Genomic DNA, 21,625 nt, shown 5'->3' on the forward strand with positions numbered 1-21,625 from the left:
AACAGAAAAATACTTTCTAAACTTAACTAAGGGGACGTATTTAGAACGGCGGTATCTGGAAACGAGCTGCCCAGCAGCCGCAGAGCAGCCGCCTCAGGGCTGCTGCTTTGCAGGTTTCGAGTAGCTCCGCTGCCGCCACCGAAGCACACGGACAGGCGCGGCCCGCCGCCGCGGCTCCCCTGGGTGCCATCCCGGCCAGGAGCCGCCAGCCCAGCGGCGCGGCCCTGCCGAGCACGGCTGAAGAAGCGAAGGCGGCGCTGGCTGCAGAGGCCGGCTGAGGGCACGGTCTGTGCCAAGGCCTGCGGGCGGACAAGGGGAGAGCGGTAACGCCGAACGGGCTTAGTCGCGGGCCCGTCTCTCTGGCAGCGATGCCTCTCCTCCGCCTCGTAACGCTGGAGGGGATACTCCTCTGCCTCGTAACGCCGCCCGCGGAAGTGCGCTCGCCCCTCTCCCCCACCAGCAGCACCAGCAGCGGCTTCTCCCCCCATCAACGGTCCGGCCCGGTCCTGGTCCCGCCCCCGGCGGGAAGCCACCGCCGCCTCGAGCGCATGCGCGGATTCGCCGCGCTTCCGCCCCTGCGCTGCCGTTGTTCCGTGGCTACGCGTGCCGGCAGCGGCTCCACGCGCTCCTCACGTGGGGCCGCCGCCATGAAGTTCGCGTACCGGGTGAGTGCCCGGCGGCAGCCGCCCGCGCGGGACGGCGGCCCCTGCCTTCCTCTCCCCTGCTCCTTTAACCGCTCCCTGTTTCTTATTTCCCTTCCCCGCCTCCCCTCGCAGTTCTCCGGCCTGCTGGGCACCGTGTACCGCCGCGGGAACCTCAACTTCACCCGCGATGGCAGCGCCCTCATCAGCCCCGTCGGGAACAGGATCTCCGTCTTCGACCTGAAGAAGTAAGCGAGCCCCAGTCTCTGCCGCCTCCCTCCCCCCTCAGACCCGCTGGCCTAGCACTCCCGCCAGGCCCTGCCCGGGCCGCCTGCCGGCGGGGGGGAAGGGGAAGGGCCCGGTACTGCCAGCACGCTTTTGGGGAGGGGAGTAAAGCTTGCAGCAGGGTGTGGAGCCCGACCCGAGGGCGGCGCGGGGGCAGCCAAGTCCGTGTTGTCCATGGCGGGGAGAGAGAACGGTGCTCCCTGCGCCGCCGGCTCCTGCAGTCCTACGTGAAAGGACGAGCGGGGTGTGGGGGTGCAGCTGGCATGGGCTGGGGCTCTTAAGAATGGTTTGCTTTCCCAAAACGTCCTGAAAAGTGTCTGGCTTAACATTAAAAGGTAGAAGCCTGCCTAGTAGAATAGCTCTCAAGGTGTTGCACGGTGCAGATTTTCTGTACAAAGGTCTGTGGGGGGAATAGCATAAGTAGCACGCAAAGACGTGTTTTACAAACAAATAAAGAGGGGGAAAAATGGTTTGCATTTGATTGAGTCATATGGTTTCTTTGTGTGTGTCTGTCTTGTACTGTCTCTTGTATATGGCAAAGCCTAGACTGTTATCTGCCTTTTCCTATAGGCCAGAGTTGTGATTGATGCTCGTTATACCAGGATTCTGGTCAGGAGCCCATCTTTTCCATAGTTGATGGGATTGTGGCAGCTAAAGAGGGTCATGGGGGTTTTACATCTAAGTGGCTTTAACATAGGTACTGAACCATGTTTCATTGATACCAAAAATGACTGTTATTTCTACATCCTCATACTCAATCTGCTGTTTTATCTTTTTCTTGCAGTAATAAGTGTGAGACATTCCCGTTGGCTACACGGCTTAATATTGTGTGCGTGGGGCTCTCTCCAGATGGAAGTCTTGCCATACTAATTGATGAAGGTACTTTCATGAAGGAGGCATTTGTTTTATAAAAGGATGAAATAAAAATACAGCCTGAAGAGAGGAAAGTCTGTATTGCTAGGTATTCAACCTTAACACAAATTAGAAGTGCTCTGCTTTGAAAATTATGTTAGAATTTCAGGGGAAGGTGTTTTTGGTTACAGAACTTAAAAAGAACTTATTTACAGAGTTTAGAAAGTGTCTTGTAATTTCGATTGTATTTTTCTTCTTAATAATATTAAGCACGCTGTCTTGAAAAGTTTCTGACGAGGTGCTGGTTTGTTGGGGTTTTTTTTTCCCCCTCTTAAAGAGGAAAGAAACTAAGCTTGCTAGGGTTATGGTTTCTTTGGGAACCGGATTATTTCCATGATCCTTCTTTTTCTGCCCTTACAGAGGGAGCTGCCTTGCTTGTCAGTTTGATCGGTAAATGTGTGATACATCACTTTTATTTTCACAAGCCAGTTCACAGTGTCAGCTTTTCCCCTGATGGCAAGTAAGTAAAATGTGCATGCTTTAGGACAAAACAACAGAAATGACCCCTTAAACTAGTTGTAATTATGAAGACATTCTCATGAATCTGGGGATGATACCTATTGATTAACATAGGGGAGATTTTGAGCTGATCAGAGTCACTTTATCTGTAAAGTTCAGAGAGGAAGAAAAGAGGAAAAGCAAAGCCTTGGAAACAGATACTTGCTGGAAAGTTGCTTGTCACAGATGTTGTCTGTCTATGGTGGAACTCTTAGAAACGTACAAGATTTGCTATGAGTCTTAGCTGTTCTTATGTATCGTAGATAAGGTGAAAGAGCCCACGGGGGGGACAGTCAGTGCTGCAGAGTTGCATGTTGGCACTCGTGGCGGTGCAGTTTCACTGCTGACTTGGGTTAGTCTAAGACAACTGTGCTACTGAAAGAGGCAGTTCTCTGAATCGAGTGCCTCTTTTGACGTCCCTTGGCTGCATGGTCACTGAACCAAAGTGTGGTGACATAAATGTTAGAGGTAACAGAAGGGTGAGAGGAAAAAGTGTGGAGTTTCCCTTTTGGTGGCATTCCTCAGTTGGATTGACTTAAAGTGATCATGAGTGAGTTTTTGCTTGAAAGTTGGAGTCACAGTTCTGTGTTAGGGAATTACACCGGCAACAGGACCAGATTAGAGGATACATGTAACAGGGACGCAGGTGCTTTGTGTTTGTGAAAGTGGCTAATATATAGAGGTGAAGAGAGGTTGAAATAGAATATCCTGTTTTGAATGTTTGAACTTTTCCTTCCTTTGTGAGAATTAGAGAATAAATATTTTATTATTCAACTTAAGTGATTTTTACTGGAGGCTTTCTGTCTTACAATGTGTAAGGTATACCTGCATTCATGAAGTTGGGGAATAATATGAATCTGCAAATAACTTTCTGGTTTTAATTCGAAAGCAGTCCATATTTATCACTTGAGTAATGCAGAAACCTTTTTAACATTGTTTTGTTTTGTTGTATTGCAACATTGTCTGTACCGAACAATTGTTTGCTTTAACAGTTTTGTGTGCAATTACACTTTTTTTTCCCCCCATATGACAGGAAATTTGTGATTACAAAAGACAATGTTGCTCTTATGTACCATGCTCCTGGGAGGAAACGAGAATTTAATGCGTTTGTTCTGGACAAAACTTATTATGGTCCATATGATGAAACAACTTGTATTGACTGGACTGATGATTCCAAGTAAGTTGTTAAACTAAAGCACTGTCTACCTGCTCATATTGTTAATATTTGTATGTGTGTTACAGTCCATTTCCTTTGCTCTAAAGTATTGTACTCGCTTTAAAATTTTTTTTTGGCTCTTCTGTTTCTAATTCTATCTTAAATGAAAAAAGTATTGTAATTAGGCAGACTAGAAAGTATAAAACATACGTGTATTAGGGATCAACAATACATTTTTGCTTGAAAATGCCTAGTTATCGATAAAAAGAACATATCTTGGGAAAGTAAGCATGGTTGACCTTTTGAACGTATTTAATCCCACCTACCTTTGCTATAGTTGCCAACCTCAGTTTACAACTCTGTTGTGTGTAAAATTACTTTTAAAGTGGTAACCGATGTCCTCCCATTCAGAATGTTCTCCCCCAGTGAAGAGTTTTGCAAGCCAGTGTTCTAATTGCCTTTCTAATTCAAATTGCCTTTTCTAGGTGTTTTGCAGTAGGGAGCAAGGACATGTCTACATGGGTGTTTGGAGCAGAACGATGGGCAAACTTGATCTACTACTCACTTGGAGGGCATAAGGATATAATAGTAGCCTGCTTTTTTGAAGAGAACAGTCTAGATGTACGTATAATCACACAACATTCTTGAATTTTAATATTAAAATAGCTGAAGAATCCTATCTGTAGGTAAGGGTGCTGACTATTTTGGTAGACCATCTCAGAATTTAAAAAACGTGTAAGTAATATGTCTCTTGACTCCTCTGCTGTGATCAGGAGTTTACAATTCCGTGAACATTTGAAGAAGTAAACTTTAGAAGGAGAGCAAGTTATTTAAAATTGCTCCCCCTGAAAGTTATAGTTGTAAATATGAAAAAAAATAATTAGCTGTAATGCCAGCTGGTAATCAAATTGCCTTCGGTCTTTTCAAAATTTCTTGGAGAGCAGGTGAAGTAAATCACCAGTTTCTCAGGACAAGTGAATTTTCCAGATCAAAGTACCTCAAATTCTAGAGGTCTAAGTAATATATTATCCTAATGCTAGAGTGCAGCCTTGCTGACCCTTCTGGAAGTCTATATTCATAACAAGACAGCAGAGTACAAAACATAGGTATTACACGGTAATTGTACATGTGTGTGTTTGTATTCTAGCTGTACACAATTAGCCAGGATGCAGCTCTGTGTGTGTGGCAGTGTGATACAGAGCTTGATGGTTTGAAGCCCATGCCCCCTAAAGATTCAGCTAGGGAAAAGAATGCAGCAAAAAATGATGAAGAGTTTCTTGAAGAGCCAACGGGTGAAGAAATTCATGGAAAAGCCAATCCAAATGAACAAGAGACTAGAAATAAGGTTAAATATTCACGTGTTGCAAAGTAAGTGATTTTTCAGTTTTCCAAAGACAGAGTTGTTAGGGGGATTTACTATACTGGGCTTTTTTCACCCTTTATCACTCATTCAAAGCAGTATAAAACTGCCCAGGATTTAGTAATTTACTATAGCTACCATTTTAAATAGTTTCAGTAGAACATCTGTTTGTCATACCTTGACTATATGAAGGGTGATACCCTTCACCTTCAGAATAACAAGTCAGTGTAATTTTAATAATACAAGAAATGCTGACTTACGGTGTATGTTTTCATGTTTGAAACTCAAAAAGTGTAAGGAGATCTTTAGTATAGTATCCTCTAAGTAAGCATAGAGGAGAAGAGATTGGCTGACTTCAAGAGGTGACAGCAACGCTTGATAAAGATAGCTCATCAGCCTCTTTGGTAACCTACTTGGAGATGCCTTCCTGAAGAATCTCCCTGTCTGTCTGAAGGAGATGTGGATTACAAAGAATAATCCAGTTTTAAGATAGTCGCAGTGTTTAGCTTTGCTTGAAGAAGGATAACGTTCACAGGCAATCTCTTTTGTCAGTGAGTGAAGGAGAGACCGGATGCATGTAGAGGCCAATTAGGAACACTTGACATCAGGCTTCTGTTCTCAGTCTTTCTGACTGTAAAGGAAGCATAAAGAAAGTAGTCTGCCCCAACGTAGGTTGGAATTAGCCTCAGGGAACATCACTTCCAGACTGAAGGAATTTGGAGTAGGCAACTGTTGGCTAGTGTTCAGATGCTCTTTTATTTGGCCATCATGTGGTGCTTATCTGTTTAGTTCCAGTAAGAGATATAGTTACAAAGAAACTGTGAAAACCTTCTTCACCAGGTGTATAATATTTATGACTATTGCTTCAATTCCTTCCTCTGTAAGAGGACTCATGTATAGAAGGATAACCAGTGAATTCATGAGTCACCCATATTGGCATTAGATGATCAAAAGGAAATGCACAGTGTAGTTCCTCTGAGGTTAACTTTTAGTCCCTTTCATTGCATGTGGTCAGGTGTCACTTCTGGTAATCAGATTACTGTAGCAGCTGTAAACACCGAGGAAAAGAAAATTAGCTTTTACTAGCTATGTAAAGTACATATATTTAGCAATTCCTGGAACTACTGCTTTTCAGTTTTATTGTCGAATACCTTGATCAAAATATTTGACCTATATTGAAATGCAACTATAACAGTGCACTCTTCTTTTGCATTGTTTGCTTTTTTTCTTACTTCTTTGATGCCAGGTATTTTTTCAATAAAGAGGGAGACTTTAATAACCTGACATCTGCAGCTTATCACAAGAAAACACACCTTTTAGTCACTGGTTTTGCCTCTGGAATCTTTCACCTCCATGAGCTTCCAGATTTCAATCTAATCCACTCCTTGAGGTGAGGTATGGGGTTGTGGTTGCTTTTTGCTTTGGTTTTGTTCATGGGGTACATTTTGGGGGTTGGTTTGTTTGTCTGAGAACACACCACGTTTAGTAGTGAAGGATGAATAATCAAAGCACAAAAATGTTAAACATGAGTATGTTGCGGATTTGGAGTGAGAGCACACTTCACTCGTCAGAGAGAAGCAAAAATTTACTTTTATTGATATAAAACAGTGAGTTAGCAAAGTTCAATGCGACAGTGGTTTAACAAGATTCGATGGCAGGGTACACTTGATTATTTACTGCATAGAGGACAGGGTCAGATAAAACTGTCAGGGAGACCCTCCTATTGAGTCACGAAGTTCAGAAAAGGACCCCCTTGCTTTCTAAACTTCTTCTGAGAGAGGAGTCTAGGTGCGGCTGGATCCAATCCTAGTCCCAGACTTGGTCAATGGTTTATGTCTAAAGGATTATATATGCACAATCAATCCTTTATATCAATTAGCTAAGATTTCAAAGTTTAGCATGCTATTAGTCACTTACCTAGGATCTGTTGTGGCAAGGAGTCTCTCAGCCTCAAGGAGTAACCTTGAGAGGCATCCCTACTTAAGGAGAGATCCTAGCGTGCAGCCCACTGCCGTGCAGGAGAGCTCAAAGGGCTCTTGGGCTGCTCACTATTTATGGGGGTAAGATGATTGACTCATAGTCATATTTGCATACCAACCACAGATTTTAGTTTCTTCGTGTGGTTAGGTGGGCACGTTGTACAATAGCCCTTGGCTCCCAAATCCACTTTGAGCCATCATGCAGCCATCATGACCAGATGCAGCCATTCCGACCATCACTGGTAGTTATCACCTGAGCAGGGTTACAGGAGATAAAGGTCGGGGGCGGGGGAAGCACACTGTCACAGAGTATCTATTTAGTATTGTAATTTCTGGAAGGGCAGAATCATAGTTAGACTTAAAATACCATACAACTCCATTCCATAGCTTATTATGGAAAAGTGAGGTCTGAATGAGGAACTCCTGAGTGGTTAGTTGTTGGCTATAGATTTCTTCAATGCTTTGGACTTCATGTTGTCAGTTTCTTTGCAGAAAATAAAGACAGTATCTGAAAAAAAGTTCTGCATATGTAAAATCATCTGTAAATTGTCACTAAGTTGAAAAATAAAACCATAATTCTTTTTCATCGCTGTATGATGCTAGCTAAAGAATGCGTAATTTCCCTGTACAAAAAAGTTTTTGTTGTTGTTGAATGTGAGGAGTTTTACCCTATGCTGGCAAGTATGTCTTTGGGATGTAGATACTCTGTCTTCATTCTGAATAAGGCAGTATTGTCTATTTGATGTTTTTGACTATAATAAAGGAAAGAACATGTATGCTGCTTTTGATGTTACAGTGATACAGAAATTCAGTAAAGTAATCAAAGAACTTGCTTGAACAGAGGAAATAAAACTTCAAATCTAGCGTTTATCTCCGAAGGCATAAAAACACGTTTGTTTATTGGGTAATTCTCTTATTTCAGTATTTCAGACCAAAGGATAGCTTCTATTTCTATCAACTGTACTGGTGACTGGATTGCATTTGGATGTTCAGGTTTGTAAATTTTTTTGGTCTGTATGTGTTTTGTGGCTTGTGTTTGCAGAGTCTCATCATTGTATTCATAATTCTGGTTAATTCTTCTCATGTGTTTATAGGTTTGGGTCAGCTCCTGGTGTGGGAATGGCAAAGCGAGTCCTATGTGCTGAAGCAGCAGGGACATTTCAACAGCATGGTTTCGTTAGCATATTCTCCAGATGGACAGTACATAGTAACTGGAGGGGAGGATGGGAAAGTAAGTGATGCAGTATCACTGAAATATGAACTTAAGTCTTAATAACATAGTAAGAAGCTTGAGTTTCCCTTTTATGTAGAAAGTGCTGTTACTGTAACCGATACATATTTTTCTTAATACAAAGTCATAATTTTTTGTCCTCACTTGAATGTTTGGATTTTTCTCTCTAGAGCATTTATATTTTTTGATTTGCTATTATTGGTATCCTCTGCAAATTGCATCACTTTTTTTTTTTTTTTTTAAGCAGATGATTTTTTAATTCTTACAGTTGTAGTCACCATAAACACAAAAAGATCTAATTCATCGAATGTTAATTTATGTATGCTTGTGGTGGTTCCATGATACTTTGGGATGAATGAATGTCAGCAAATCCATGCCCTTTTAATAAGTGGTTTTGATGCAAAATTAATTTCAAATTATTTCTAAAAGTGCAGTTCCTAAACAGACTTTTCTGAAATGTACCCTTGCAGAAGCTTGCTATTTAAAAGAAAAATGAGCTTCTCATGGTTGACTTGTATTGAAACGGTAGGCTAGGTGTACATGTACTTTTAAAAAATTCTTAAAAGATGCTTTGTGGAGTAATCCCATAATCTCTTGGCACGTAAATGGGACAAAGATAGCGTTGTGGTTTAGCCCCAGTCAGCAATTAAGTACCACACAGCTGCTCGCTCATCCCCCCCCCCCCGGTGGGATGAGGGAGAGAATCTGAAGAGCAAAAGTAAGAAAACTTGTGGGTTGAGATAAGAACAGATTAATAATTGGAACAAAAAAAAAAGTAATAATAATACATTGTAATGAGAAGGAAAACAACAAGAGAGCGAGAGAGGAACAAAACCCAGGAAAAACCCAAGTGATACAACCGCTCACCACCCGCTGACCAACGCCCAGTCAGTCCCCGAGCAGTGATCACTGCCCCTTGGCCAACACCCCCCCAGTTAATATACTGAGCATGACGCCATATGGTATGGAATAGTCCTTTGGCCAGCTTGGGCCAGCTGTCCTGGCTGTGTTCCTTCCTAGTTTCTTGTGTGCCCGGCAGAGCACGGGAAGCTGAAAAGTCCCTGGTTAGTGTAAACATTACTTAGCAACAACTAAAGCATCAGTGTGTTATCAATATTATTCTCATACTAAATCCAAAACACAGCAGTATACCAGCTACTAGGAAGAAAATTAACTCTATCCCAGCTGAAACCAGGACAGATAGTATCTTGTTTCCTATCAGAACTCCTGAACGTCAGAAAAAAGACCTGCCACTTCATGGTTTCTGCCATTCAGATTTAAATTGGCCAAACCCCAGGTGTCTCAAACTGCAGATAGCTAAACGCATAACATTTTTGTTTGGAAAAAAACAGTGAAATAACATCTCAATTGTAACTTCTGGAACGGCTTCACAGTTGGTTTTGAATTTGACACTTGTGTTATCAGTGGACAGTCCAAAGCTTGGGAGCCTGAGATGCTCACCAAGTGCTATAGCTTTCCTTGAAAACTAGCTTTGTTTTAAATTTTTTTTTGTCTGTCTCCACTTAGATTTTCATGTAGTATATGTGTGTCTAGGGGTTTAATGATAAGCTGTGGCCCTGTTGGTCTCACTTGTACAGAATTCCTTACTAATGGTACTGAAAGTCCTTTATGCTATTGCAGAGTTTTAGGACTAACTTTTCTTTACTCTTCTGCTGCCTTACCCTTACTTTTTCTCTGAACTGATGATGGAGATGCTAAGAAGGCTTTTCTTGTCTCTCTTGCAGGTGAAAGTGTGGAACACTTCAAGCAGCTTTTGTTTTGTCACTTTTACAGAACATACCAGTGGTGTAACTGCTGTAACTTTTACTTCCAATGGTTATGTCATTTTGAGTGCTTCCCTAGATGGAACAGTGCGTGCCTTTGATCTACACAGGTAACTCTTAGAAAGCTTTTGTCTCATTTAGTCTTCAGCTTTCACCCCCCCAAAACACAGCAAACTGCTGATTGCGTGTTTCAAGTTGAAGTTGCACAAGTGTGAGAACTGCTTTATTGATTTTTGGTTCAGCCTTTGATTCAAATTTAGATAGTAATTAGGAATCCTGTCACTTCATCCAGTTTCTGTGAAGAAAATTCTGCGAGAACTTTTCTCAGAGAAGCTGGAAATCCAGTAAGATCATTGTCTGGCTCTACTACTCAAATGGGGAGAAGGCACCTGTCTAACAGAATGTTTGCCATAGTTTTAGTGGTTGAGCCATTATAATACAACTGTGTACAGAACTGGATGTGTAAACAAGCCCGTGTTTTCTAAAGAATGGACATATGCTATGTAATAGAAGAAAGCTCTTCTGTTTGAGTATTTTTGGCTGTTATTTCTGCAGAGTTAATAACACCTTTTTTGAATCTTGGAAGCATGCTGAGGCATTGCATCTAATTTTATACAAAGAATATTTTTTTCTGTAGATAGCTTAAAAGACTTTGCAAGTAAAATGAAATCCTTTTTTATATATGTTTGTAAAACACTTGTTTAAATCTACCTAAAATGTTCTCATAATTTATTTTCACATTTACAACAGATACCGCAATTTCCGTACCTTTACATCTCCACGACCAAGTCAGTTCTCTTGTTTAGCTGTGGACTCCAGTGGCGAGATTGTGTCAGCTGGTTCCCAGGATTCCTTTGAAATATTCATCTGGTCAATGCAGAGTGGGAGGCTGCTAGATGTAAGGACCTGCGATGTTGGAGGGCTTGAATTTAACACATAATACAGATCGTGATGATACTGAGTAACTTTGGGATTAGTCAGAGGGTTCTAATACAACATGAAGTGTTTTGTTATATTCAAGAACTGAAGCTACACTATGTTACTCTCAGCAATTTTTGATTTATTGCATGGTGGCTATCCTGGATTTGCATGAGGAATAATGAGTTCTCTCTAGCTGATGAAGTAACACCAGTATTGCTGAGCTAACACATGGCATGAGTCTCTTTCCTCCAGTAATTGTTCAGAGATGTTCTTTCCTACGTATTTTCTGCAGGTAATGAAGAAATTGTAGGTGCTGTCCTAAGATCAGTACAGATTTCGTGGACAGTTTTGCTGGAGCAGAGCAGGGGCACGATTTTTTGTGTAGAAGGTTTTTATTGTGTAGGGTGAGAAAACTATTAAGTTAAATCCCCACTGTCTTGTTGCTAGTTTGAAATGCATTCTCTTGAGAGTAGATGTAATAAAGGAGGGACACTACTTCTGAGCAAATTAAACTCATTTGCTATTTTCAATTCTTAAGCATTATGTACATCTTCTACAAGTAGATGAACTCAGCAATTCATGTATTTAATTTGGCATAGCCGTTAAATACAGATCACTGATAGTAAATAACTCAGCATATACTTGAATGGATCTCCAGAGTTTTTTGAGTATAGTTTCTTTCCTTGATTTCTTTTGAGAGGAGTAGGAGCTCCATGCCATAAAAGTCTGTATTATTCTTATTCACAGTTTTTATTAGTGTTTTTTCTTAAATGTTTTCAGCTGTAGGACATACTGAATTCTCAGAGCAATGACTTCCTTTTTCACAGTTGGTCTGATTGTGCTGATGGAGGGGAGGGGGGAGCACACTGTATTCCTAAATCTCCTAAAAGACCAAATTCCTTGGTTTCTAAAGAGAGTATACGTGTGCATAAGAGTGGCTAGCACTTCCATGAATTTTTTTAAAACTTCTGAAAATAAAAAGTTTAGACTCACTGATATGTATCATGCTACATGTCCAAAAGTGACCTCAAGCATGTGTAGACAAATTAGGCATAGTTTCATTGTTATATTTAGAGTTTACTGAATGCAGACTACATGTATTTCAGCTTCTTTCACCTAATTCCATTTTATCTTTTCTTCTTTTATTAGGTCTTATCAGGTCATGAGGGCCCCATCAGCAGTTTGTCCTTTAACCCAATGAAGTGTGTTCTAGCTAGTGCCTCTTGGGATAAAACTGTCAAGTTATGGGATATGTTAGACAGCTGGAGAACGAAGGAGACGCTAATATTGAACTCAGATGGTAACCTTTATTTCATCTTATGTCATATAAAAATCCTATCAAAAATATTTCAAGAATGAACAACAGAACATGTCAAATACGGACTTACTCATTCTTGGTAATGAAAACCAAAAGTTGAGAGAGTACTCTATAGTACTTGGTTAACAGTGCAAGAAATCTTTTTTATTTAATACTAGTCTAGCTTTATAATTAGCTAAACATTTGTATGTTGTCTAGAGAAAAAGTACAGTCATACTTGTTACTCTTAAGCTTTTTCTGGTGGTTGAGATAAGATCCTGGAAAAATACAGGGTATTTTCTTAGGAAAAGATCTGACTGTATTTTTAACTGTTAATTAAATTCTTTGCAGTTCTTGTTGTTGCTTTCCGTCCTGATGGCAAGGAACTTGCAGTTGCTGCTTTGAATGGACAGATAACATTTTGGGATCATGAAAATGCAGTGCAAACTGGCTCAATTGAGGGAAGGCATGATCTTCAGATGGGAAGGAAGGAGCTTGATAAAATTACTGCCAAAAAAGCAGCGAAGGGAAAGTAAGTAAATGAGATCGTAGTGAAAAGAGGGTGGCACACTGGCTTTTGCTTTTGAATTGTTTCTTTCCATTTGTTTTTTACGTGAAGATTTCAGAGTGCATCTGCTGTTCACGTATTTTGGTTCTGATGTTGGATTTTAAAAGACTGCCTGACTTGACATCTGGATGGATCCTTTTTGTCTTTTGCTGTGTTCACCCACTGATCAGCATTTTTCTGAGTATGTTTCATCAGTTATAAACATGGGTTGCCAGCATAATATTAAGCTTCTTGTGACAAGTTGTTCATTGGCCAAATGTGATAGGTTTTTAAGTGGATATCTTGTTACGTAGGTCCTAGTATGTAACTGTTGGTGTGTAGAAACTGTTAAACTTTTAAAAAAAAAAAGTAAATACGCTGTGGGTTTTATTACACATTACTACATGTGAAGTAATGTTTAAGGCAACTTGAATTTGTGTGCTGTCAAAAAGCATAATATAGAAGTTGTGTTTCATTCTTCTCTTTTTTTTCCCCAAGCTCCTCTTTTTTTTCTGTATTGCTCCCCCTCAAAACAAAATGAAAAAAGGAAACGATGGCTTTTTGAAAAAAAATGTATTTTTTTGGTTATGAGCTCTCGACCGTCTCTTTAAAACATGCCATGACATTGGTTTTTCTCTAGCTCTTCTGACCATCCTTAGTTTTGTGTAGGGTGTAGTTGAGAGCTCACTATTGAGCTGTGACTTAGAATCAGAAGTATGGAAGTACTTCAAAAAGCTGTTGAAGTTCTAAATTGTTTGTGATTCATAGTAAAGCACCAAGTACTTGTTTGTGGTAAATGGTTTTGTGTGTTAAGTACATACTGTGTGAATGAAGATCTCTACTTTTTCCATGGAATGATCTGTGTCTTCACACTGTACTCGTGGCTTTTAGCTCAGATGTGGCAGTGAAATTAACTACTTTCTCTTTTTTTTACTAGATCTTTTACTACTCTGTGTTACTCAGCAGATGGTCAGTCTATTTTGGCAGGTGGATTGTCAAAATTTGTCTGTATATATAATGTCAAGGAACAGATTCTTATGAAAAAATTTGAAATCTCATGCAACTTTTCTTTAGATGCAATGGAGGTACGTAACCACAGGAGTCAGTTTTTTTCATTTCCCCTCCCTGCCCCCAAGACCTTGGTTTTGGTGTAAAATCTCATTTAAGTGGGATTCATGAATGTTTTGTTAAGCATGGGTTCATTTTCTTGATTTTGTGCAGGAAAGTGGCAAGGAAATATTTCTCAGAAAACGAAATTAATTCCTGACATTCAGCTAACTAAAGTCTTGCCAGATTGCAGTGTGTTTGTACTGAATGAGCAAACTCTTACATATAGTTAAGTGAGTTGGCAGGTAACTTAAATTTGAAGAGAAAATATGAAAATCGAAATGATCAATATTTGGTACTAAGCTAACTTTCCCTGAGTGTCAGTTGCTTGTGTTTGTAAAGAAATGAAGGATTTTATTGTGGACACAGAACATCATCACTGACCTTAACAAACTCAGGTTCTGAATATTGCCAAATGCAAAATTGAATTCCTTTAAAAGTAAAGCAAACAATGAAAAGCATCAGAAGGAAAAAATTCCAGTAACCCTTCTTAACATCCCCTTACCTGGAAGAATGATGATTGTTCCAGTGTTCATGACAGGCTGTATCAGACTGTGGTTCCAAATATGTTTCTTTGACAACAGTGGTTTGTGAAGCAGCCTTCGTTTGTCTGCTGCCCTCTATTGTGCTAGCGTAGCTCAACATGTGGCTTAAAAGGATACCAGAAGTGAGCTAGCTGGAAAAGAATCCTGGAGGGGATGGGTGTTTAAAAATGTGGGGGGGGGTCCCTAAAACATTTGCATAGCTGTCTGGCTGCACAGCCCTTACATTAGCACAGTACAGTTATGGAACCTGAAGGGGAGGAAGAGTAGGACTGCATCTGAGGAAATTGTGTATCTCTTAAGTAGAACAACAATACAATAATGTGAAACCGCAGTCTAAACTGAGTTGTGGTGTTCTGAGGCCTTAAGACTGAAGCAGCCTGCTTCTCATCTGCGGTCAGACACTGTTGCCCGCTATTGTGAAATTGTCAGTTTTCTCCATGATTTTGGAGAAACTTTTGGAAGAAAATGCAAAGAAAAAAGCACTAGATAACTCCTGAATGTTATGGAGAGTTTTCAATTAATACAGATGTTTGAGAGGAGATTCAGTGCAGTGAATGGAACTTACGTGTTTTTCTAGGAGTACTTAGATCGGAGAAAAATGACGGAATTTGGCAGCATGGCTCTGATTGATGAAGGGGCTGGAGATGAAGATGGTGTTGCCATTCCTCTTCCTGGAGTAAAAAGAGGTATGGCTTTTGGCTTTGCTGTCTTGTTACTAGTTTTATGGGGATCAAAACCTTTGACGTAGAGTCGATACCAGATAAGAAGGGTTTGAATTGTTCAGCTCAGTTTTAAAGTTGGCGTTACCTGAATGTTCTGGTAATGCCAGAACATTCAGGTAGGGATCTGTTACACAAGTGTTCAGCTGTTGTATGGATGAGGTCTTTTGCATAGTAGAAGCAACAGGAAACAGGAGGTACTGTGGTCTCCTGGGTATGGAACCCAGCAGTCCTGATTTCATTTTCAAAGAGCAAAATTCAGTCCCACCGTTAATTTTAGCTGTAAGATCTCTTGGATGTGGACCGTCCCTTACTTACCCTGTCTTCAAATCTGCCAGGTTTTGGCACATTCTGCATTATTTTTCAGCGTAATGGTAACAGCATAGTTAGAGTTGATAGCTAGACTGTGAACTTTTGGTAAATCACTTCTAAACTTCTCTTTTAGGTGACATGAGTTATCGACACTTTAAACCAGAAATAAGAGTGACTTGCCTGCGATTCTCTCCTACAGGTAAGTATTGACAATTAGTGTAGGATTTTTTTGTTTCATATAAAACAAGCAGAAGACTGGAGCATTGGAGGAGTAATAATGAAATACAAATGCCTTGGAGATGGTCTGTCCCGATGTTATACAATGCTGCTAGTTTTGTAGTCTAGTTTCCCGTGCAGTGGATAATTAGGAAACTTAAGTGTACATCACTGTCAGCTGGTATTTTTTACAAGCATTGTCATTGCTGACAGGTCCATCAATGATGCATGGTTTTCAATCTTACCCACTTCCTGTAAGCAATGAAGAGTCATCTGTTTATCATTACTCTTCTGTTTCCATCCTAGAAAACCCAGCTTTGTTCTTAAATATTGTTACTTCTTTTCTAGGACGAAGCTGGGCAGCCACCACCACAGAGGGTTTACTTATCTATTCACTGGACTCTGGGCTAATTTTTGATCCTTTTGAGCTGGATATTGATGTCACACCCAGCAATATACACAAAACACTGCATCAGAAGGAATACACTGTGGCTATCATAATGGCCTTCAAGTTGAATGAAAAGAAACTAATTCAGGAGGTCATGGAGGCTGTACCTAGCAATGAAGGCAAGTGGATCTTCCATGAAATTTGACTGAGCTAGCTGTTAGCAGAAATGTGTAAGCCAAATAAGTTGAAATGTAGAGGGCAGAGTTTAGCTCGGGGCAGGGGCAGAGTTACAACATTGATATTTTAAGGACTGTCTACTGTAGCGGAAGATTAAAGAGGAATGGATGGTCTTTTGTAAAAAAAAGTAGACTCTTTGGTGTTAAGTTTTAATTTTACTGCATGCTCATCTAATGACTTTTGAACGTGGAATTTGATCAGGTCTGGATATGCAGGTAAAGGTTTTGGGTGTCAGTTCTCAGAAGCAGCTGATGTTAGAGGGGCACAGCAAGTTTAACACGAGTTAATGGTGTGCCTGTGTGGTGAAGGCAGTCAACTGGATACTGGGCTGTACTACCAAGGATGTAGTCAGCAGTTTGAGGAAAGTGATTAGTCTTCTTTATCGAGCACTTGTGAGACTACATCAGGAGTACTGCGCCTAGGTTTGGGCTCGCCAGTACAAGACAGACGTTGATACTCTGGAGCATCTGGTGGAGGGCTTGGAAAATGATTGGAGGGCCAGAGTGCATGACAGCTGAGGAGAGGCTTAAGAGAGCTGGGTTTGTTCAGTCTTTAGAAGAGAAGGGGAATATTTTTACTGTCTTCAAGTGCCTAATGGGATCTTAGAAAAAAGGCAGAACCAGACCTGGGGTTGCACAATGATATGACAAGATGCAACAGATCTCTTGCAGCATGGGAAATTCCAACTAGATATTAAAAACAATAATATGTTGGGGGTAGTCAAATACTGCAGCAGGTTGACAAGGGAGGTAGTGGAGTCTCCATCCTTGGAGGTGTTCAGCACTCAGCTGGATAAAGCTCTGCCAGCTGCTCCAAATTAGTCTTGCTTTGGACTGCCAAAATTTGGAGCAACTCTGCAACTGTCAGCCATTTGAAGTTCTGATGATTTTTGTTCCTTCAGTGATAGTGTTTGTGAAATTCGTCCCCTAAACAAATGTAAATATAGTCCTTAGAGGGCTGTGTTCACACACACCAAACAGATTATTCGTTAAGTGGCAAGCTCTTTCTAATGAGACAGGTGCTTTCACAATTGTGATGTGTCAGAAACAAAAGAAATAGGTAAGATGTCACTCAGCTTTGGAGGACATTTACTGAAGTCATTCTTTAGCACAGGTTTCATCATTTTGATAACTAATGTGCACATTCATTAGCTATATATGGTAGACACGACCTTAAAAATAAACTTTCAGTAGTGTATTTTACTTAACTTCATAACTTCATTAACAGTTCCGTCATAGTAACTCTAACGTATGTTTTCTTACCTCAGTGTCGTTGCTCCAGTAAAAAGTATTTATTTCCTTCCAATGTTTCATGTGTAACAAATAAAAATTCCTTTTATCTAGTCAAAACATGCTCGAGTCTGAAACCAGCTGTGTTTCAAGCCAACTGCTTTGTAGGACTTTCTTACCTTATTCCCTAGGTAGCAAGCCTGATAATTATGCATGTCAGGGTAAATCACCTTTTGCACCTGCATTGGTTGGCATAATGGTGTTTGCCTCTGTGTGGCAAAACTTAGTTCTCTTTTACTGAAGTTAACCAAAACTCCATGTACACAGGCAACACTGGGTAAGTAGGCCGGTGCCAAAACCTCGGAAGCAGAGGATGAGGCATGGAAATTTCAGGTGTTGTAATCCACTGTTAACAGAACGAATATGTGCCTGTTTCTTTAAAAGCAGAAAATCTCTTTTTACTGTTGAATGTTACATAGGCCAGTTGGGGTGGCTGCAGAGAATAGGAGTTGGTTATTTTTGAGAGAAGCTTATATAGAATGAGGTTGTCATAGTTACATGTGAGATTATTTTGAATCCTTATAAATCATGCTTCTTTGTGCTGTGCAATTGCTAACAGCATTTGGACGCTTCCTCTGTGAGCAGGCGACTTTGCTATCTTTTCAAGTATCCTTTATTGCCTCTGATTACGTCTTACTAGTTCCACTGAATACAGAAATTCATATGAAGTCAGAAGCAACAAGACTTCAATAAAGTGTAGTTACACCAAAAGACGAGGAAAGGGTGGAAGTAAAAGTTCTGAAGGAGAGATTGTGGGGAGAGTATTCTGGTAGGAGGAAGAACTTGGGGAGGGGGGCAGTTAAGTTCTTGCTTTTAAATACAGTAGTGATTGGAAGGCTCAAAGAGGAAAGACTTCCCTCCTGAGAGGCTGTGGTACTGTACCCTGAAATACAATATTAAATATAAAATAGTTGCCAAGACGGTGCTTTCTTCTCCTTCCCTATATGCTTTCCTATGTCTCTTTCATGTTATGCCAAATAATAATTCAGCTGTGATGTCTATGGGCTTTTTTTTCTTTTTGCACAGTTGATGTTGTCTGCTCATCACTCCCAGATTTGTATGTGGAGAAAGTATTGGAGTTCCTGGCCTCTGCATTTGAGATATCTTGCCATTTAGAGTTCTATCTTATTTGGGCTCATAAGTTGCTCATGCTGCATGGACAGAAACTGAAAACAAGGTGAGATCTCGTGGAAGTTAAAAAGCTGACAAGCATTTTTAAAAATACCTGACAGTTTGAAGTTTTTAATTAACAGTTACTGACATTCTAGATAGATGCACATACAACAATTAAAACTACTTGATTTACATTTATTACATGTACTTTCAATAAATATTATTTAAATATTTACATTTATTTATAAAATTTACATTTTAATTTAATACAACTTCCTTACTAACAAGTGTATATGATAGAATTGGAATGCATAATAGGATTTGTGAGGATAAATTGCAAAAACATTTTTGAAATATTACAGGTAAAACTGCATAGCTTGCTTACCCTATAAATGCATAAAGATTTCAAGAGTGATAAGATTTGGGCAATTATGTTTTTAAACAATTATGTATATTAAATATAACTGAACAATTATGTGCAGGTACTGACTGCATTTTGTAGACTTAGCTTGTGATTACAGCATGCACTTCTAGCTTGTTAGTATTCTGTTTTCCTACATAGTTCTTTACAACTACACGTGCCTGCCACATTAATTATATTCAGCCATCCATAGCATTGAGTTTATAGACTTTTGGGAACAAAAATAGGCAAATTTACAAATCTGAAATAGGCTAAGTGAGAGGTAATCCGAGAGGGAGTGCTGCAGGTTAAAGAAACAGTGCATTGTGTAACTCTTTCCTTGCTTCAACATGGGTATTAATGTTTTAGTTACTAAAATGACTGAAACAAATTTTCTCCTTTTGTTGCTGATTAAGTAGAAGAGGACGATTTAAAACAAACTCTTCCTTGTTCAGAAAGTATTGTAGTAGCTGGAAGGAACTATCATCATTACAGCAAGCACAATTAGTTCTTCAAGCTGCAGTTTGACATTAGGAAAAAAAAAAAAGATTTCTGGCAATAATATTACTTGTATTGAGTACAATCACTGAGGGCAGAGTCAAAAGCAAAAAGTTTTTGTTTATTTAGTATTATCTTAAAATGTTCATGTTTAAAAGTCAATATGTATGCTTGTTAAAATTTTGAGAACATAGAAAAGTTCTAGATTTCCATATGTAAACATAAATTGCACTGCAAGTTGCATGTTTTCTCTGTTCAAGGTCAGTGAAGCTGCTCCCTGTGATTCAGTTCCTTCAGAAAAGCATCCAACGTCATTTTGAAGATGTTTCCAAACTGTATGTATTGTTACATTTAGAAGTTTAGATCAAAACCCTGCACAAAAGTGTGGAGTAATTTGGGGGATGGTAGCATGGTATTAGAACTTTCGAGATGGTCGTCTTTTAGAGATGTTTTTATTTTAGGAGAAAAATGGACTCTTGTTTCTAACATGTTGCTATTTATTTTTACAGCTGTGAATGGAATATCTACAATATTAAATATGCATTGGCCATTTCACAACAGCGGGGCATGAAACGTCTGGCAGAAGAAACACCAGTAGATGAAGATGACTTGGATTCTGACAGTGATTATCTTATGCAAGAAGTTCATAAAGACAATCTTAGTTCCTAGTTACTCTTCATAGGAGGGAGAAAACCTAAGACAAAGTAATTTTATGCAGTGGTATTCACTGAGAATGAGTGGCCCTCATAGTGGCATATTTTAACTCTGTTTAACAGTGTGAATGGAGTTACATGTGAGTTACAGAAGAGAGTGAAATGTAGGATAGACAAAGTGCCATCCATGGTGTATTTGGTGTACCCTGTAGCCATAACAGCTTGACAGCATTGATGTATTGATCCCTTGATTTCTTTTTTTACTATTCCTGATTTCAAGCAAGACAAAAATGTATTCTTGTATCAGTGAAGTTAGAAATACGACTGGAAGAAGTGCATTCTTTATTAAAAATGCATTGTACATAGACTAAGTATTGTGAGTTATTCGTAATGCAGTCTTGTCATACTTTGTCACGGACTTTTTTTAATGCTTTTTTTAAGTCATTCTTAATTGGAGGTCTACATATTGCTCTCAACTTGTTTTAAATGTTGTTTTAATTGGTTTTAATACATGCATATTACTGGAACACTTTTAGGAATAATGAGGATAAATTATATGCCCATAACAATGAATATAGGGAAAAAAGTTTACTGTGCTATATAACTTCTGTAGAGGTTTGATTAATTAATCTGAGATACTGCAGTAAAAATTTGTTTGTAAATTGCCAACTCAATAATCTAACTTAAACTGTAAGAGAACATGTTACAAATGTTTCTTTTTCTCATGAAAGCCCTTTCCTGTCATGTTTTTTTAAAATGTTTTTATTAACATATGAAAGTCTGAAACTTTTGGTGTCCTTGCTTTTGTCAATTGGCAAGAGAATTGGCTAATAACAACAGTGAGGTACTGAACACGAAGAACTATATCCGTGCTTGTGTTGCTTTCAAGCCAAGTGTTGAAAGGGCTTTGTTAATGAAGATACTGCAAGTATTAATGATGAGCCAGAATTGATTTTTTTTTCCCAGTTCTTTTGGATTTGTTTTCTGGTCTCTTTCCACTCTTGGAAGAGAGGAGAGGTATGAATATTAAAAACTGCTGAAGAAAAAACAAAGTCCAAAATACACAGCAGACACATACGGTCAGTTTGTACAAAATAAAGATGCACTTGCTACTTAAATAAAACATAGCAAAGTGATTTGTTTTGGTTTTCTTACGGTAAAATGTTTAAAAATACCTTCAGTGGCTGGTGGCCCCCCTTGCCTCCTAACGTTTTCATGGTTGTGCCAATGTTTCAGGGTCTCACGGGGTGAAGAAGTAGCTGGGTGGGCTGGAGCGATGCTTGCGGAAGATGCTCTGTGGTATTGTGTAAGATTTGGAATTGCTTGTCATTCTCCACCCCTCTGCTGCCTCCTCCTGCCGTGGTAGAAAGTAGGCTTGCCTACCCTAGGTAGAAGGGAGGCATAGGTGAGTAGGGGGGAAGTAGCGCCGGAAAAAGAAAAATCCATCTTGGGATCCTTGTAAAACTGAAGTGCTTAAGCTAACGTGAAAAACATGACTGTATACCTGACATATAACGTAGTTGTTACTTCCTAATCC

At 39.7% G+C, this 21,625-nt stretch overlaps 1 protein-coding gene across 1 annotated transcript; it reads left to right on the forward strand.

The window, feature by feature from the left end:
• The first annotated feature begins 514 nt into the window (after positions 1 to 514).
• PWP2 (PWP2 small subunit processome component) lies at positions 515 to 20,455 on the forward strand. Its single transcript, XM_075519811.1, has 21 exons — positions 515 to 665; positions 777 to 889; positions 1,711 to 1,805; positions 2,199 to 2,298; positions 3,370 to 3,513; positions 3,978 to 4,113; positions 4,640 to 4,860; positions 6,099 to 6,242; positions 7,754 to 7,824; positions 7,926 to 8,062; positions 9,808 to 9,956; positions 10,597 to 10,744; positions 11,917 to 12,067; positions 12,416 to 12,596; positions 13,549 to 13,696; positions 14,841 to 14,949; positions 15,428 to 15,493; positions 15,859 to 16,077; positions 18,451 to 18,601; positions 19,696 to 19,770; positions 19,945 to 20,455. Exons 1-21 carry the CDS (start codon positions 549 to 551, stop codon positions 20,102 to 20,104), a joined length of 2,835 nt encoding a protein of 944 aa, XP_075375926.1. The 5' UTR covers positions 515 to 548; the 3' UTR covers positions 20,105 to 20,455.
• Positions 20,456 to 21,625: the final 1,170 nt, after the last annotated feature.

This window comes from Mycteria americana, chromosome 1 (assembly GCF_035582795.1).
Source record: "Mycteria americana isolate JAX WOST 10 ecotype Jacksonville Zoo and Gardens chromosome 1, USCA_MyAme_1.0, whole genome shotgun sequence".
In the NCBI taxonomy this organism is placed as follows: Eukaryota; Metazoa; Chordata; class Aves; order Ciconiiformes; family Ciconiidae; genus Mycteria; species Mycteria americana.

Bases quoted from the DNA above. Each gene is read 5' to 3' on its own strand.
- PWP2 (XM_075519811.1), top strand. From the start codon at position 549: ATGCGCGGATTCGCCGCGCTTCCGCCCCTGCGCTGCCGTTGTTCCGTG. The intron at 890-1,710 runs GTAAGCGAGCCC...TTTTTCTTGCAG, and splicing joins TCCGTCTTCGACCTGAAGAA to TAATAAGTGTGAGACATTCC. The intron at 14,950-15,427 runs GTATGGCTTTTG...CTTCTCTTTTAG, and splicing joins TCTTCCTGGAGTAAAAAGAG to GTGACATGAGTTATCGACAC.